Source organism: Etheostoma cragini, chromosome 20 (genome assembly GCF_013103735.1).
Source record: "Etheostoma cragini isolate CJK2018 chromosome 20, CSU_Ecrag_1.0, whole genome shotgun sequence".
NCBI lineage: Eukaryota > Metazoa > Chordata > Actinopteri > Perciformes > Percidae > Etheostoma > Etheostoma cragini.
Window position 1 is genome coordinate 22131263 of NC_048426.1, and position 17333 is coordinate 22148595.

General features: G+C 42.1%; 1 protein-coding gene across 1 annotated transcript in view; it reads right to left on the bottom strand.

Annotated features, from left to right (window-relative positions):
- eipr1 (EARP complex and GARP complex interacting protein 1) overlaps positions 1–17333 on the bottom strand; it is a 46921-nt gene that overhangs the window by 5483 nt on the left and 24105 nt on the right. The window contains exons 6-7 of the mRNA XM_034859165.1: positions 15908–16044; positions 1910–2125 (exon numbers count right to left, since the gene is read on the bottom strand). Coding sequence (XP_034715056.1) covers positions 1910–2125; positions 15908–16044 — 353 coding nt within the window. The remainder of the gene's footprint in view (positions 1–1909; positions 2126–15907; positions 16045–17333) is intronic.

A 17333-nucleotide genomic window follows, 5' to 3' on the forward strand; every position in this document is an offset into this window, starting at 1 on the left:
ACACACACACACACACACACACACACACACACACACACACACACACACACACACACACACACACACCCTATCTAAAGAGATCCCATCTGCAGCTATCTACAGTTATGGATATGTTTGTCAAGTCTATCTTTCTTTTTGAGATAACGCCCACTGCTCTTGTGTGTGTGCAAAGGCATATGCTTGTGGATGTGCCTGTGTTCCTGTGTGTGTGTGTGTCTGCCTCTATCAGGTGAGATTTTGGTGTGCTGCAGCAGTAGCCCAGTTTGGCTCGCAGACAGTGATCATCTATTCAGCTCACACAGGAGAGAGAGTGTCTCCCATATGCGTGCGTACACACACACACACACACACACACACACCTGCAGCACACTATATTCAGCTCTGAGGACTGCTTGAAGCTTCACAGAAGACGAGCTAGTGCAGGACTGGTCTGCATTCGACCTAGTGATTCAACCCTTACTCACAAAATGAGGAGCTGCCTATTTAATTAGTAATTAGTGTAAAACTACCTTGAATTGCACCAGCAGTAGTTAGGGCATTTCATTAGTTAGGAGATAAAGCCATTAATAAACCCAGCGGAGCGAAGGAGTTATCATCATGATTATCATTGTTGTTAGCGAGTTTTACTAAATGTTCTTGAATAATAAGGCTTTTTTTCTCCATTATACAAATACAGTACTATTGTATTAGACACAGGTAAGACTTTTTCCCCGCACATCAAGTTGTACAATGTGCCATTTTTCTTAACCTATTTCTGTAATATTTCTTGTGAATCAATTTTAGTGTCCAAAACATAAGTTCATTTAGCTGTGGAGAAACTTTGAAATTTGAACAATATAAACAAAAGAGAGAGTGGTTTCCTGGTAGATTTATATGAAAATCCCTAAAATCCAGCCCTGACACTTCTATCATGAGGTCATTCATTAATAAGACTTTTCCCCACTTAGTACACCCAAATTAAAATTTGATCTTTTACCCCTATGGCATTTAGCAATGTACATGGTTTAAAAAAAAAATTAGGCCTGATTTTAAGATATCCAACTTTGTATCTACCCCAATACAATAGAATGGGGGTGAATGGAATTGAATCTAGCACTCGTGTCGTACAAGCATAATGTTCCATTATATTGAAGTTCCACTGTAAATTATTTGATCAGCTGATTTCATTTTTGAATTAGATTTTCTTGCTTAACCCTGTGTGCAGAAAAGATCCGTGCAGTAGACAGAATCTGCCAATTTTAAGGGAGAGATATTTACAAGACTAAGTTTCAAGACTGTGTACTTAAAGTTTAAGAAATCAAGTTAAGAGTATCAACAGTGCATTGCATTACTTTGACTTCGGGTCCCTGAAAAGCACTATACAAATTCAATTTATTTTTATTATTGTTATTATTATTATTATTAAATTTGCCCAGGGTTTGATTTCAGCTACTGGACAACAAGTGTCGCTGTCCCCTTACTTCGTTTACACATTAAAAAAGTAAAAGTGAAAAAGTGATTAGAAGATACCATTTCATGGGACATTTAACATTTCCAATTATCCCTCCCTGCATTATGTCCCAGAGAAGAAGAAAAAAACTTAAATTAAGGAAGCTAATATTCAATTATATAAATTGAATGTAATATTGTACCAGCTACCAAAAGGCTCACTGACCTTCAAAAAGGCTGTACTACGGTCCAATGACTAACTGCTTCTAATGCAGCCTCATATGTTGATATCGATATAATATTGATATGTTGCCAAGCCCTAGTTCATGGACAGTACCCCTTCCACCTCCCACCCCTGCCTAAACCTTTTCTGGACACCCCCACCAAGGGGTGTAGCCCTGAAGAAAGGCATTCTTTGCCGACCCCTCCTCATGTTCACAGCATCTTTTTTTGGTACTCCTCACATGAGAGCCCTGGTTACCCGTTTCCACCCCTGGTCCGACACCCCGGCCCCCACCAATGCACCCACCAGTGTGAGTGCTCCTCCAGGGTTTTGACGGGCTCCTGGACGTTGCGCACGTCCCAGAACTTGACCTTACAGTCGTCTCCGCAGCTGGCCAGATAGTACTGGCGGTTGGGGTTGAAGTCCAGGTCACGCACCAGCTGGCCATGGGCATTCTCTATGCAGTAGATCTGACTGGAGAGGGGGAGAGAGAGAGAAAAAAGAAGAGAGAGGGGATTAGAAAGAAGGTAAAAGACAGGAGGTATGCAAAGGAAGACGGATGAGGGGAGGAAAACGAAGGGCAAAGAATGAGAGGAAGCAGCCAAGGAGAGAACTCATATGAGAGACAGAGTGAGAGAGAGAGAGAGAGAGAGAGAGAGCGCAGCCTAAAAGCACAACACATAATATCTGTAGTTAATCTCCTAACAGCTCACTCTTACCTGCTCATCTACTCCTCTACTTCATGTTTTTAATGTGCTGTTTTTCTTATTTCTTTAAACACACACATCTTTTCTGTGCAGTATGTATGTCTTTTTATCATATAATTATTATTGAATTGAATTTTTCTTGACACTTTGGCAATATTGTTTTCCTGACATTCATACCAATATAGCATTTTTGAATTTTAGAGGGAGGGAGAAATAGAGAGAGAGGGGTGTGTGTGACAGAACAACAAAAGAAGATATGAGAGAGAGAGAGAGAGAGAGAGAGAGAGAGAGAGAGAGAGAGAGAGAGAGAGAGAGAGAGAGAGAGAGAGAGAGAAAGAGACTGATTCCCAGGCTAAATCAAAGGCTCCTCGGTGTCTGCCAGCGAAGGCCAGGCTCAATAAAGAAGCCGACTCCGGCGGTGGTAAATTATAAAGGCAAGCCTCATAACGGCACAGCCTTGAGTTGCTGCTAGAGTGAAGTTAGCAGAAGGAGAGGAAGAGAGGGCGCTCTGTGCATTGTGTGACTTTTCATCTTTCCGGCGACACGTCCTTTCATCTGCTATACATTTTCCTCTGCACTCTCCTTAAATACATACTTCAAAAGATACTAAGGCTTCCTCTTTTATACTTCCTCCCCTGACCTTCCAACCATGACTTTTCTTTATGTATTGCCATGGTTTAAAGAGCCAAATGTAGCTTTGGTAATGGTTATTTTCAACAAATTCTACTTCATACTGGGAAGTATAGTTACCAAAATAAAATAAAAGTTACAGACTAAAACAGATAAAAATAAGAGCCCAAGTGAAAGTTTGGACACGTGGTTTAATCATGGTCCTAAATCGCCTTCTACGACAGGTAGGGGATCTGTGTGAATGTAGAAGTTATTCATTCCAAAAACACTAGTGTGAAATTGGATATGACAGGCTTTGAAAAACAACTAAAACATTTTAGTCCAACCTTCACAGTGGGGATGTAAAAGTGTTGTGTAACTTGCTGGCATTACTTGCTAGATAATGGTTGTAAATGATGAATCTTTCAATCCACCATGATTTTATTTAAATTCCAATCAAGATGTAAAACTTCATTGGGGTGGCAGTAGCTCAGTCCGTAGGGAGTTGGGTTGGGAACCGCAGGGTCACTGGGTCCCCATATGGACCGAAAAGTAGGGAGTGTGGATTGGTGGCTGGAGAGATGCCACTTCACCTCTTGGGCACTGCCAGCTGCCCTTGAGCAAGGCACTGTACCCCCCCCAACCACTCAGGGCGCTGGTCCAGCTGGCAGCCCACTCACTCTGACATCTCTCCATTAGTGCATGTATAGGTCCTGAGCGTGTGTGTATTTCAGGCCTGTTTGTGATTACTAACAAAGTGTGTACAAAGAGTGTAAATTGTAATTTCCCCACTGGGGATTAATAAACAAAAAACTTAAAATTAAATTAAGCGAAAGGGACATTTTCCACACACTATACACACACACACACACACACACACACACACACACACACACACACACAGACACATGCCGGCCCTGCCATTCTCTTAAAGAGATCGACACACACACTAACACACAAGTATAAACTTCAGGCCATGTACATAGGCTAGGGTGAGAGCTCCACGTGGCGACTCCTTATAACCATAAATCAGACTTTAAGCTGTCCCTGCTCGGTCCACGTTGACATGCAACTACTACCCCTACTCAGTGTTTTAGATTATACACAGGGGCCCTAGATCTGTAATTGGCCAGCAAGATGCCACCACAGTAATGGAGGCCTACGTCTGCCTTCAATCTGGATTTGTCTATATACAGAATCAAAAAACAAATTAAGGACTACGAAATTAATCCTATTTCTTCATAAGCAGCCCTTCTATATGTGTGTGTAGTAAAGTTACTAGGTGGACAGGAACATGTTTAGGTCCTGTTGCTAATGTTAGTAAGCTGCCTTTGTAGCCTCCTGCAACTATTTTCTAAATGAAAGAAAAAGGCAGCAAATCAACTTGGTACCAGAGAATGGAAACCCATTTGAATAAACTGGTAATTAATTAGATCTAGAGCTCTGCCTCCGCCATACAAGCAAAATAAAATCAGTACTTCTTTTTCTTTTAACACCATTTGCTCTCCAGGCTAGCCTAGCAAAGCTCAGCTAGGCACGGTTTTGTTCAGCAGAGTGGAAAGCGTCAGTGTTATGGCCCAGCTGGATGCCAACAGCAGCTAGCCAGCTAGCTAGTCACCCCGCTGATCACGTTAGGCAATTAACATGCTAATTAAAAATCTCATTAAAATAAAGGAGGTAAAAGAGAATGACCTCAGGCAGACCGCTGGGCTTCAATTAGGTCAAGACAACTCAGGGACTTTGTGTGACTCTTTGTGTGTGTGAGTGTGTATGTGTGTGTGTGTGTACATGCTGTCACTGCCACTGGACCGTGTCGTTGGTGTTAGCATATGGAGCTTGACAGACAATGTCAAATGACTTCCACCAACTTTCACTAAAGAAAACACCCATTTTTCATGGAGCACATATTGAGCAAACATGCATGTTCTAAATGACTTATTCTGCACAAGTGAGTGTACATAAATGTATATCTGGTTTGAGCTTATTAGCATGTATATGTCCTTTGTGCTCATCTCAGTGAAGAACCACTCTCCGCATGAACTTTTACTGATGTTTTACCAAACCATGAATTTAAAAAAAACCAAAGGCGGGAGCAGGATGAAGGGAACAGTCCGGATCTGAGCTTTAGGGCATGGTCTGGGCTCTCTGTGTGGCCTTCTACTTCAACATGTTGTCTAAGTATTTCCAAACATAATTTATCTATAATTTAATAATTTATACTGTTTATTGATCCCCCGTGGGCGAATTAGAACATGAGCTGTGTCCCAGATGCTTACTTAATACCAATTTATGTAGTGCATTCTCAATGAAAAAAAAGCAAGCACAAAGTCCTAAATCCCATGTTTAAGGGTGGTGGTGTAGTTTTGAGAGCCCAGGAATATTCCCATATGGCACTTGTGTTCCAAGTCACTGTTTGATTGATGTCTTTTTTTTAAAGATTATTTTTTGGGCATTTTTCGGCCTTTATGGAAAGGACAGCTGAAGACATGAAGGTGGAGAGAGAGGGAGAGGGGGAACGACATGCAGCAAAGGGCTGCAGCTTGGAGTCAAACCTGGGCCAGCTGCGTTGAGGAGTAAACCTCCGTATATGGGCGCACGCTCTACCAACTGTGCTTTCCGGGCGCCCTCTGACAGTTTTCTATCTATATAAGGTTGTTTTTTTCATAACATGAAGTCTGGTGAGTCTGGTGAAGGCGATTTCAGGGCTGTGTCTGGTTAAACAAAGTGGATATTACTCTGTTACACAAAGGCAGGTCTCTGTAGGGATCCTTTTCATAATGTTGTCCACACTAAGAATAACAATCTGAGCATTTCAGTGGCAAAAACAGGACGTACATTGATGGTGCCTATTTGCCCTATAGGATTTACCTACCTAAATTCCCCTTTAAACATCACAGTGACCAGTGTGCTTCTGTAGTTTAACACCAACATCCAGTAGTGATGACTGTCTCTGCTGAAGGTTTCTCAATTGATATTCCAAAAATGTTTCTACATCCCGAAATATGTATCAATATTACAACACAAAACTACAAAAAAGGATGCTATCCATAATTCCCAACTTGCCAACAATTCATATTTACAATTATTATACAGTTGCTTTTTCCTAAGCATTACCACAGGTTTGATGGAACATATTTTTACGGAAGATAGAAGAATGAATATCAGTCGACTTAGAACTTCTGGTGAACTTCAATTTCCCTCAAAATAGCAGTTTTGTGTGTAATTTTGGAGCACATGATTTATTTACAGTGCTCCCTCCCTCTCTTGTGTGTGACTCCGAGGTAAAAGGTGTGACCCCGGGCTGCAGGGTGGCTGCTGTTCAACCCGGCCCGTCGCGGAATGGGACGCGCCCGCCGCGTGAAAAGGAAATGGAGCAGGAAATTGGGTTAGTTTCGCTCTTTCCCTCTCTGGTGTCTCAGAGCAATCCCCTCCACACACACGCACACACAAACACGCACACACACACACACACACACACACACACACACACACACACACACACACACACACACACACACACACACACACACACACACACACACACACACACACACACACACACACACACACACACACACACACACACAGACACACATACACTTCCCCCAGCCCTGGCTAATAGTGGAGAGACCTGGGACTTTTTGTATGTGTGCTGGTGTGTTTGTGTTTGTATGAGAGCAGAGGATTAGAGTTGTGGCTGGCCTAAGCCACCAAACACACTCATTCTCAAGTCATCCAGCCAGATAGGCTGAATGTGTGTGAGTGTGTGTGATGGGGAGGGGTGGAGGGCATGGGGGGTTGATGAGGGGACAAGGGACCTATTACACACACTGTTAGGCGCACACAGATAAAAACATAAAACTGGGAAAACTCACCGCCTAAAATACTGTTATAAGTGTAAATACAGAAGAAGATTTAGGAGTGTAAGAGGGATGCAACAACGGTAGACAGACACACACACACACACACACACACACATACACACACACACACACACACACACACACACACACACACAGACACTCTCTTTCTCTCTCTCTCCTGGCTTAGCCTGGGTGATAAATCTCTCTGCTGAAGGGATCGACTGGAACACAGACGCTCACAGTCACACACACACGCATAAACACACACACACACACCTCTGTTTCTATGACAACTGCTGTGGGGAGGGAGGGGAAGGGATGAAAAATCGAAAGAGGAGCGCAATCATTTCATCGCTGATCAAAATTAAAGCCTGGCTTTAAGATGGAGCTGGCAGAGAAAGAAAGATGGGAGAAAGAGAGGCAGGTAGAGGGAGGGAGAGTAGAAAGGAGGGAGAGAAAAAGAAAGGGGAAGAGCCTTCCCATGCACAAAAGTAAGGGATCATTACACCAAGCAGCCTAAATGATTGGGGGGATATTGATAGATAGTATGAAGTGCTCATAAAAGTCGATGAGAGAAAAACTAATATCACAACTGACTCAAGTATAAACCAGCAAACAATAATACTACATCCCCTGAACTTCATGTTATTATAATTAAAGATGTCTGAATTCAGTACTTGTCAAGAACACTGTAGCAATCACACCATTACAAGTCATTAAGTATCAATATATCTCAATGTGATACATCTTAGTCTTATAAAAAAAACCTTAAGCTATTGTCCAAACATAGTTAAGCAACTCTATGCATGGCAAGTATGTCAAGCTTTGGGTTTCTACATACATTGAAGTTTTAAGAGTGGTGTCTTTGTTTTCAAAACTTCAAACACAAGAACAAAATTGTAAATAACGGATTACACAGTCAAGCCCCTTTCACACATGCACTGCAAACCTTGAAACTGTTGAGATATTACCCAGAAGAGTTGTGTGTAAGAATGCAAATGTCTGAATCAATGGATCAGACATTTAACGGACTTTACCCTGCTGGGTCTCGAGTGGAAAGTCCATGTAATGTCTGATTGAGCCTTTGGGCCCTGTCCTGCACCAAGGGCAGAGCAATGCCCGATATAAGTGCCTTTGCCATTTTAAGACCGACGCAGTTGTCAGTTTCCCGTCCGGCGCCCACGTCGTTTAAATAAAAAATGCACCTGGGCCCTTGAGTGTGCTGGTCTTACAGGGAGGTGTGTTCAGGTGTTGATGACGTTCCTATCATGGGACTGGCGTGAAACCAGAAGCAAACACACACCCAAGGGTGAAGAAGTAGGGTGATTTACAGGATGAAGGCAATTGAAATGTCTAACTGGAAGGACAACAAAATTGAGGAACTTTTGGCGGTATGGTATGAAATTGGATGAAATTCAAGGAACTGCAAGAGACTTGTGTTGTTCATGACCAAATTACACACCGGCTATGTGGCCGCAGTGTAATCAGCGACATGTCCTGCCTCCTGCACGCCTCTACCCTGCATCCTGCTTTTCACTGGACCGGGGGAAATTCACATTCCAGCAAACCCCGCGTGAATGTTAAAGTGCCCATATTATGAAAAATAAAAAAAAACTTATTCTGGGATTTGGGGTGTTACTTTGTGTGTCCAGTGACACATACACAAACTACATAAAAAGAACAACTGTGTCAGCTAAGCAGCCAAACAGGGTTATGTTAGACGAACATAACAGTGTGATCTTACATTTTCTCTAAGGATAGAAAGGTTTTAGCACAATATAATGTATGGCAGACCGCTTTTGTTTACCTCTGTCGGAAATAAAGTAGTCACGGTTTGAAAAATCACTAAGAATTTCGGGTGGTAAATCTGCACCATTAAACTGTTATTAATCATACATTTTATCATACGGGAATAGAAAGCTTGACAGCCGTAGCAACAGTAACTAAGAGAGGTGGTGGGCATGTGTCACAAATCTAAAGGTATTTTGGTTCATTTTTATTCTTTAATTTCAAGGTTTGCATAAGGTCATGAAAATACCATTATGAGAGTTACAGTATGATGTCTGGTTCATGTCTGCTGGGGAGGGTGGAGAGGGGCGGGGGGGAACTTGGAGCATATGAAAAGGTTACCGATGATCGATTTGACAGTAGCCGGGTTCAAAAGGTTACCCTCAAATCAACAGCGGCATATGGAATACCACTTTTTCAAAAACAGCTGACATCTTTTGCATATTGGCTCGTATGAGAATGTGATATACGATACTCGTAATAAGCAACATGTTTTGCATAATGGTGCTATATTTGAATATGTGAATAAAATATGACAGAGGCTTTTGAATAATGGGTTACCTTGGGTAGCCTATCATTATGGCACGCTGAAGCACTGCCAAATCTGTTGAACAGGTGGAATGAAAAGGCTGTTTTTGGTCAGGGGGTGTGCTGTGTGAAGAGGAACCTCTGTTGTCTGTGTGGAAGACGGGTTTGGATGCTGTCTAGTACTTGTCTTTGTACCAGCAGACAGCTGGCTTTTAACCTGGACTGTGAAGGAGCAAATAGCACCAGTGTCAATCATTTCACCTTCTTTTACGCTCTCTCTCTTTCCATATCTGTTGACAGTGCCCCTTCTCTCCTTCTCTTGCTCTTCGCTGGCCTCTCTCTTGCTCACACTCACACAGATACACAGCACAGAGGAGGTGGAGAGAGTCCATGCTTCACTGCAGCACTGCACTGCTTTTCAGTATGCACCCCACAGTGCATGGTATGGCCGCAAGCGTGACAGCTATTTCAAAGCTGTGTGTGTGTGTGTGTGTGTGTGTGTGTGTGTGTGTGTGTGTGCGTGTGTGTGCGTGTGTGTGTGTGTGTGTGTCTTGCCCCTCACTGTGGACTGTCGATCCAAGAGGGAATTCAGGGGAGACGCAGTGGAAGAACATCTCCAGTGACAGGCATGTCTCATACAGACACACACACACACACACACACACACACACACACACACACACACACACACACACACACACACACACACACACACACACACACACACAGTGGCTAGTAGTACTACATGCCTTTTAGCTACCCTAACATTTTCAAAGGCTCAACGCACCCCAGTTGATTCCCCACAGTTATATAGAATTGTTACTACAGTATAGTACACATTTACGTTAATGTATCCATGCGTGCTTTACATTCTAAACGTCAGTATGACTGACATTCTGTATAATTGTATCTGACCTTCATGGTCCCTTAAAAAGTTCAGATTTTCTAACTTTTTCTTGTCAGCTAACCAAACCTTTTGTTGTCAATGGCCAAACAGTACGACTGACAAGGCTACATCACTCCAAAATTAATTCTGAATGACAGTGGGTCTGCAACTGTATCAAAGGGAAGATTATGCCTTTTTTTTGTGGCATTTTCTCAAGAAATTGTCGCATCAAAAATACGACATGAATTCAATATTGTTTTGCATCACAAAAGGACGAGATGTTAGAAGAAAGAGCCATTCCAATACCAGTCATGTCAATAACGGCAAGTAGATGTATTTCCTAGTGGACAGTGGTGAGACCAGCCCACACCCACTGTCAGAAGAATATTTGGACTTAGCCTGCTTAGATAAATCTGGTCAGTAGTCATAAAATCCACAGAGTCAGCGGCTGTGGCAGACAAAATCCATTCAAGTATTTAATCATGTAAGTAGTTAAACTACTTGTTATCACTGCCTTTGTTTAACCATGTGCACTGCCCATGTGCAGCCCTGATGCACATTCATTGACTTTAAATATCTAAATCTAACAAAAACAGACCCTTAATGGCCACTTTATTAGGTGCATCTGTAAAATCTAATGCAGCTGTTCTGCATTAAATTCTACTTTATGATGCCATAGTGCTGTTCATTTAATTATTAGTTAGTGATGGTGTTATAATTGACTGCATTATATTGAGGTCTTTCTCTGCAACCCTCATGTATCTAAATGAGAAAAAACAAAAATATAATAATGATAATAATAATAATGATAAAAATAATAATATAGTCCAGTACAACACCACTTTTACCTACGGTATAATAATACACATACAATTCAATTGAGTAACAATCAAATCATTGAATTTACAGATATGACAAATTCATAAAAGGTATACTGTGGCAGAGCTGTGTATTGAATAACATTGGATTGTACCGGTGTCCCTAATAAAGTGTACAGCTAAAACGTCTGAGAAAAGTCATAAATGCCCTGTTCAGATGTTCAGACCTGTCTGGTGTGATCCGATCACAAGTGGACAACACTACGTATGTTAGTTCACATTTAGCATTAGAATGGGTCTCCAAATGTCTGAAGTAATATCCTAACCCCTAACTTTGGATATATTTTATGAACCAAAAATATATAAGTTTATTGTCCCAGGGGACCTCCGTGCCGCCGACACCGCTGCCTTTGCCAGGCAACAGCGGGGGTCTTAGCTCAGAGAGCCGGGGGTGAGGACAGGCGGGCGGGCAGGGGTCAGATCTGCGTAGAGCACCGGAGCAAAAACACAGACACATCACCGACAAGATGATAATACCAACCAAAACACAAGATTCACAGTGATTTCTCTGTGTTACTGTAATGGAAATACTTTGTTTTGACGCACTTGTAATTTATATCTGGGGCTTTTCAAAAATCTGTGGACAAAGCCAGCAAATGAGTAAATTCTCCGCTTATGCAGAGCACGTCAGCTGAGTAGGCGGCCCTCTAACGTGTCCATTTGTGATTGGATCACCCAAGACGCTGATAATGCCCACTGGCGGCGCCAGATATATTTATTTTGCCGGCGCTATGGGGTTGCTCAACTTTTCGGTGAGGGGGCTCTGAAATTTAGAGTTTCCCTTGAAACACGTACACACACTCAGATACGCCGCGATCTATTAGGCAACTGACCGAGAGGGAGGGACAGGGAGAGATTTATGTTTTTTGACCAAATTTAAAGATAAAGTTGCCAATACAACAACACCATAAAACTCTGATTAGCCCACCGCACATATTTCACAGACCTCACTATCCGCAAGCAGCCTTTCTCCAGAACACACTGTAAAAAAACTCGGTCTCTGTAGACAGCCCAGGGTCTACAATGGCAATAGAAACTAACTGCGCCCACCTGCACCACAAAGCATACACACACAGTGTTCCAGTGGTGGTGGGGGGGGGGAGAGCATGAGGAGGAGGGAGAGGCAAGCTAGTCTCGTTTTGTTTGAAAATACTTAGAACGTCAACAAGAAGTAACGTCACCCAACACCGCTTAGAGCACCTTTGAAAAAGAAAAATGCATAAGGCCACACACACACACACACACACACACACACACACTTCATACTTCATACTTCATACTTGCACACATGGTCAAAATAATAGTGAGAATGAACTAATGTCCAGTGTGCTTAATAACTTTGGATTGGTTGTTCCATTTATTCACAGTTCGGTAAACACATTCACTGTACGTTAACGTTCCACTACAAGACGAAGATGAATTATGTAACAAACAATAACCCCAAGTACTTGTCCCAACTGGAAGCTCTGAGGTTTCAATTCCTCAATCACATCGATCATCGATCTGTTGTATATTTAATCATTATCGTGTGATATTTATACATTTGTTACAGCCCCCATATTCCTTGTATAGTTTCTTTTTAGTAAACTCTTTAAAATGCTGCCAAACACCTTCTGAAAATCTATGGTCTAAGTGAAATTTAACCTTTACAACTACAGTAATAAAAAAGATTTCACCTAAAAATCACAACAGCAGCCCTTTAGAACAGGGTAATGTAAAAAAAGCAAAGATATAATGAAAAAGACTAAGACTGAGGCTGAGAACAAGTGACAATGTGTCAGGTTTTTGCATTAAACACCACTATCTGTCGGTAGTGTATATCGGAGTGTAATATTTCATAATTTACATAATGCTGCATATTACATCAGAACAAACTAGAACAGGATATTCCCATATATGTTTTATAAGCAGTCTTATCTTTGTATTTATTTTTAGAGCACTGTGTGTCTGGGAGACGGGGTGTTTTAGATACCGTGCTCCTCTCCAGGGTTTTAGATGACTAACTAGAGGCGGCTGCTTCACTGCTGGGCTGTTCTCCCTGTCCTTATTTCAGAGCAGGGCAGCCGTGATTGGGCTGGCAGAGTGGGTGACAAGCCTCGGGAATATGGGGGAGGAGGGGGAAGAAAGAAGACAAGAGTGTGTTTTCTGTGTGCGTGTACCTTCATGTGTGCTTTGGTGTGTGTGTGTGTGTGTGTGTGTGTGTGTGTGTGTGTGTGTGTGTGTGAGGGCACACCTCAGAGGTCGTCTGAGGAGGCAGTGGAGCGTGCTGGGAGGCTGCCATCACACAGCTGCCACACCAACTGGACACACACACACACACACACAAACAAACGCACAAACACACACACACCTCTCATTCACACTAGCAAGTTCTCCACTCGTATCACTTCACACTTGCGTGTGCACACACACACAAACGATCACACATGCACACCCACACACACAGAATGGTACATAGCGAAGAGCAAACACAGGCGAGCACACAGTCACTTGTCACATGCAAGTCATTTACTCAAACACACACACACACACACACACACACACACACAGAGAGCTCATTCACACTTGCAAGTTTTCCACTCTTACCTCTTCACACTTGCGCACCAATGTACTGTACATACACACGCACACACACACACACGCACACCCACACACACACACACACACAAACACAAACACACATTTCTGCAGCACACTATATTCAGCTTTGAGGACTGCCTGAAGCTTTACAGAAGACGAGCTAGTGCAGGACTGGGCTACGTTCGACCCAGTGATTCAATCCTTACTCCCAAAATGAGTAGCTGTCTATTTAATTAGTAATTAGTGTATTACTACACATGCTCGCGCGTGTGCGTGCCAATGTGACATCAAAATTATGTAGATCTCACTGGCGTGCCAGGATTTTGAGTGTGTGTCAGGAGGGCGCGCACCACTCTATGGATAAGTAGAAACAGGAAGCCTGAACGTGCTCGAGGGTAACCGGATGCCAGGACTCTCAGAGAGACTGCTGGTCTCTCTGGTAAACTCACTGGGTTAAGATGAGTTCTTTTATGGTGGATTGAAAGGCTTGATCCGATGAAATAGGTCATCCAATCACATCACTCATTTTGTATTCTACTTGTCACAAAGTGACACATGCGCAACTCACATGTTCACGCGTCGCAAAGTGACGCAAACGCGATTTAAACTGCACTCGATTTACATTGAGGAGTGACAGCGGCTATAAATAGGTACGGCGATCCGGTGACGTCACATTTGAGGGCACCAGCTTTGCTGCGGCTATTGTATAACGCCTTTAACGGGGCCCGAGATCCCCACTGACATAGACGCTTACTCACAAACGCTTTTGAAATGTGGTAAATACATAAAGGCAATTATTGTTATTAGTAATTTGACATGCAGGTTGCCACAGTTAGTTTTTGTTGCCGTTTGTAGACCCTGGGCTGTCTACCGAGCCCGCGTTTTTTTACAGTGTGTTCTGGAGTTAGGCAGTCAAGATTGTGAGCCAGGGCGTTTGTGCTGCATTCATGTTGCGTCGGAATAATCTGATAATGAGTTCAGGACAGGGGAAATTCACAGAGACAGGACACGGCTTGGCGGAGGTCTGCATTCTCTGAGTGCCCTTTGAGTATTTATTTTTTATTTTATTTTTTGGGTCTTAGCTAAATGTATAGCTATCTACCCCTTAAAGCAATGATTCGTTGATGGACAAGTCAAACAAAATGTGTTCAATCCCACAGAAGTTCATTTTAAATATTAGCCTAGATCTCAACCTATCCAAAGATACCAACTCAATTTGGGGTAAATAGGTATGAAATAATGCATAAGATATATTTCTGTAGAATGTGATATCAGAGATGACACGGTTGTCTCCGCTAACAAGCCCTGTGCTGTCGCCCCCTCCATCGCTTCGTGCCGACGGCCAAATCAGCACTGTTGCATCTTTCAAAATAGCACAGCGGGAAGAGAACAGCTAAAATGAAGCGTGCAGGAACTCTATAATCTGTTATGGGGCTGAAGGGGAGTGATATCAGTGTTTCAACTATCTTATCTGGGCGTGAGATACACATCTTGTAAATATATTCTCGCTCTCGCTCTCTCTCTCTCCCCATCACCCGGCACCCTCTCAATCTCTTTGCGATGGATAGTGATTATTATTTCTCTAGCCGAGCCAACACGTACACACTTGCTGACCTCACTCAGAAACAAAAGGGAAGACAATCAATGCACACACACACAGACAGATAGAGGTTGTAAGGTGGGCAGCTGATAACCTGCAGTTACAAGGTTAATGTTTAGCAGTACACATGCTCCATGTCAAGCAGGAACATTAGTGTTCCGCCACCTCGCACTTCATCATGTGCTGAGGAGAGGACTGCACATCATTAAATTCATGAATGAACACAGGCAAACAAAATATGTGTCATAAAAAGACAAGATTCCCTCGGCCAGTCAATCTCGTTTCCACAGAGAACTCTATGCCAGGCAGCACATTTTATGTCATTTTCTTGACAAAAAAACAGAACTGATGAAAAATGTAGCAATGTACGGTTTTGTATTTTTTTTTTTTTACGTCACTAATTTAGCTACTTGCATTCTGAAATGTAATTTTTAATAATAAAAAGTTGTTGTATGAAGTGCAAAAAGGCAAAAAGCTGCATTTTACGTGATTGACCATGAGAGAACACTCCCTGCCTCCTAATCATGCACATTACGTTGTTATTTAAAACTACAAATAAGAACCTATAAATCCCAAAAAAGTTTATGAAAACATGAATGGGTGCATAGAATTTAAAAAATAAGACAATTTAAAGTCAGTTTTCAGTGAACTGTGCTTAACATTCAACAACCAACCTGGTTTTGCCTCTGGTGTTTTATGTGTATTTGATGGTCCTTTAAAGTACCAATATTGGGATTTGCATAACATCAAACTAATAAGTTTGGAGAATGCATTGGATGATTGTAATTTCAGATCTGCCCCAGAAAGCGGCACTCACCTCATGGTGCGAAGGTCCCAGCCTCGTATGGCCGTGTCATTGGCTGTGGCGAGCTGGCTGCAGCTGTGGTGGGGGCTCCACTTGCCCGAGGTGAACTTGAGCTGCCCTTTGCCCTCCAGGGTGGCAGTGTTGGAGACCTGCAAATGACAGCAACACCTTCATTACCATCTCTGGGCAGGGACGTGTATTCCATTCAAATATCTGTGACAGGTTCAGCTGGTACGGTGCGCACAATCAGCATAATAAGGCATTATTAGAAGTAATTTTCTCTGCAGGCCACACTCAAGACTACAATGGTTCTGTATGACTTTGTAGTAATATTTTTGGGCATTTCTGGCACACCGACTGCCTGCAGATTTACACCATGCTGAAAATGGTACACTCATACTCTCTTACTGTAATAACTTCAACCTACTTTGCAATAAATGTCTCTCAAGACGTAGTTTTGGTCTAATTCAGTCTAATTTTTAACAATCAGTACTAATTCAAAACTAGACTACTAAATATCTCAACTATTAACTTTTCATCAGTTAATAGTTGAGCTTTTTAATATCTTTTAGTTAGTGCTGTCAGTTAAACGCGTTATTAATCTTGCTCCGTAAACTTGTGTTATGTTAAATGTAATCTCAAATTGCCAGAATTTCCTCCACAGCGCTGCAGACAAAGGTCTGGTTAGTCCACAGCGCATTCTGGGATGGGAGAAAAATATGCTCTGATTAATTGGCATTTCTTTAAACCAATCACAATTGTTAAGAGAGCTAAGTGATCTGTGTGTTTGGTTGTTGTAAACTGAGCTATGATCGCAGCACGGAGAGTCAGAAATACCACTGTCTGCCACTTGATGGCTAAGCAGACAGCTGATGCAAATTACCCCCCCATAGTATTTTTTTCAGCCTTTTCTTGATGGACAGTGTTACAGAGTGTGAGAGATTATTTGCTCCAAGTGAGAGTGTTACGTGTGAAATTGAACGCTACAGTCGGCTGTATGCCAATGTTGTTTTCAATAAATAAAAAACATTTGCACAAAGCGAGCCAATCCACTTTTCCATGTTGATAAGAGCATTAAAATGAAAAAAAAGTAGTGGTACAAAAATAAATCAAGGGACATTTACAATAGATAAAATGTGTGTGATTAATTGTGATTAATTGGTAGTTAATATTTTCATATTCAGGCAATGGATTTAGAAGAAAATCTAAAGCAAACCAAAACAAACACTGTATGCTATCTGCCTAGAACTAAATGTCACACTAAAGTAAGGTTAACTAACAGCTGATAAGCATTCACCTGACAATCCGATTGAAGTCATTTAGCCTGACTCTGTGTTTCACTCTGTTTCTGCACACAGCCCATATTCAGAAACTGCCTTTAAAGGAGTCCTCAGGACTTTCATGCGGTTATGGTGTAACAATATGGTATGGTGTAACT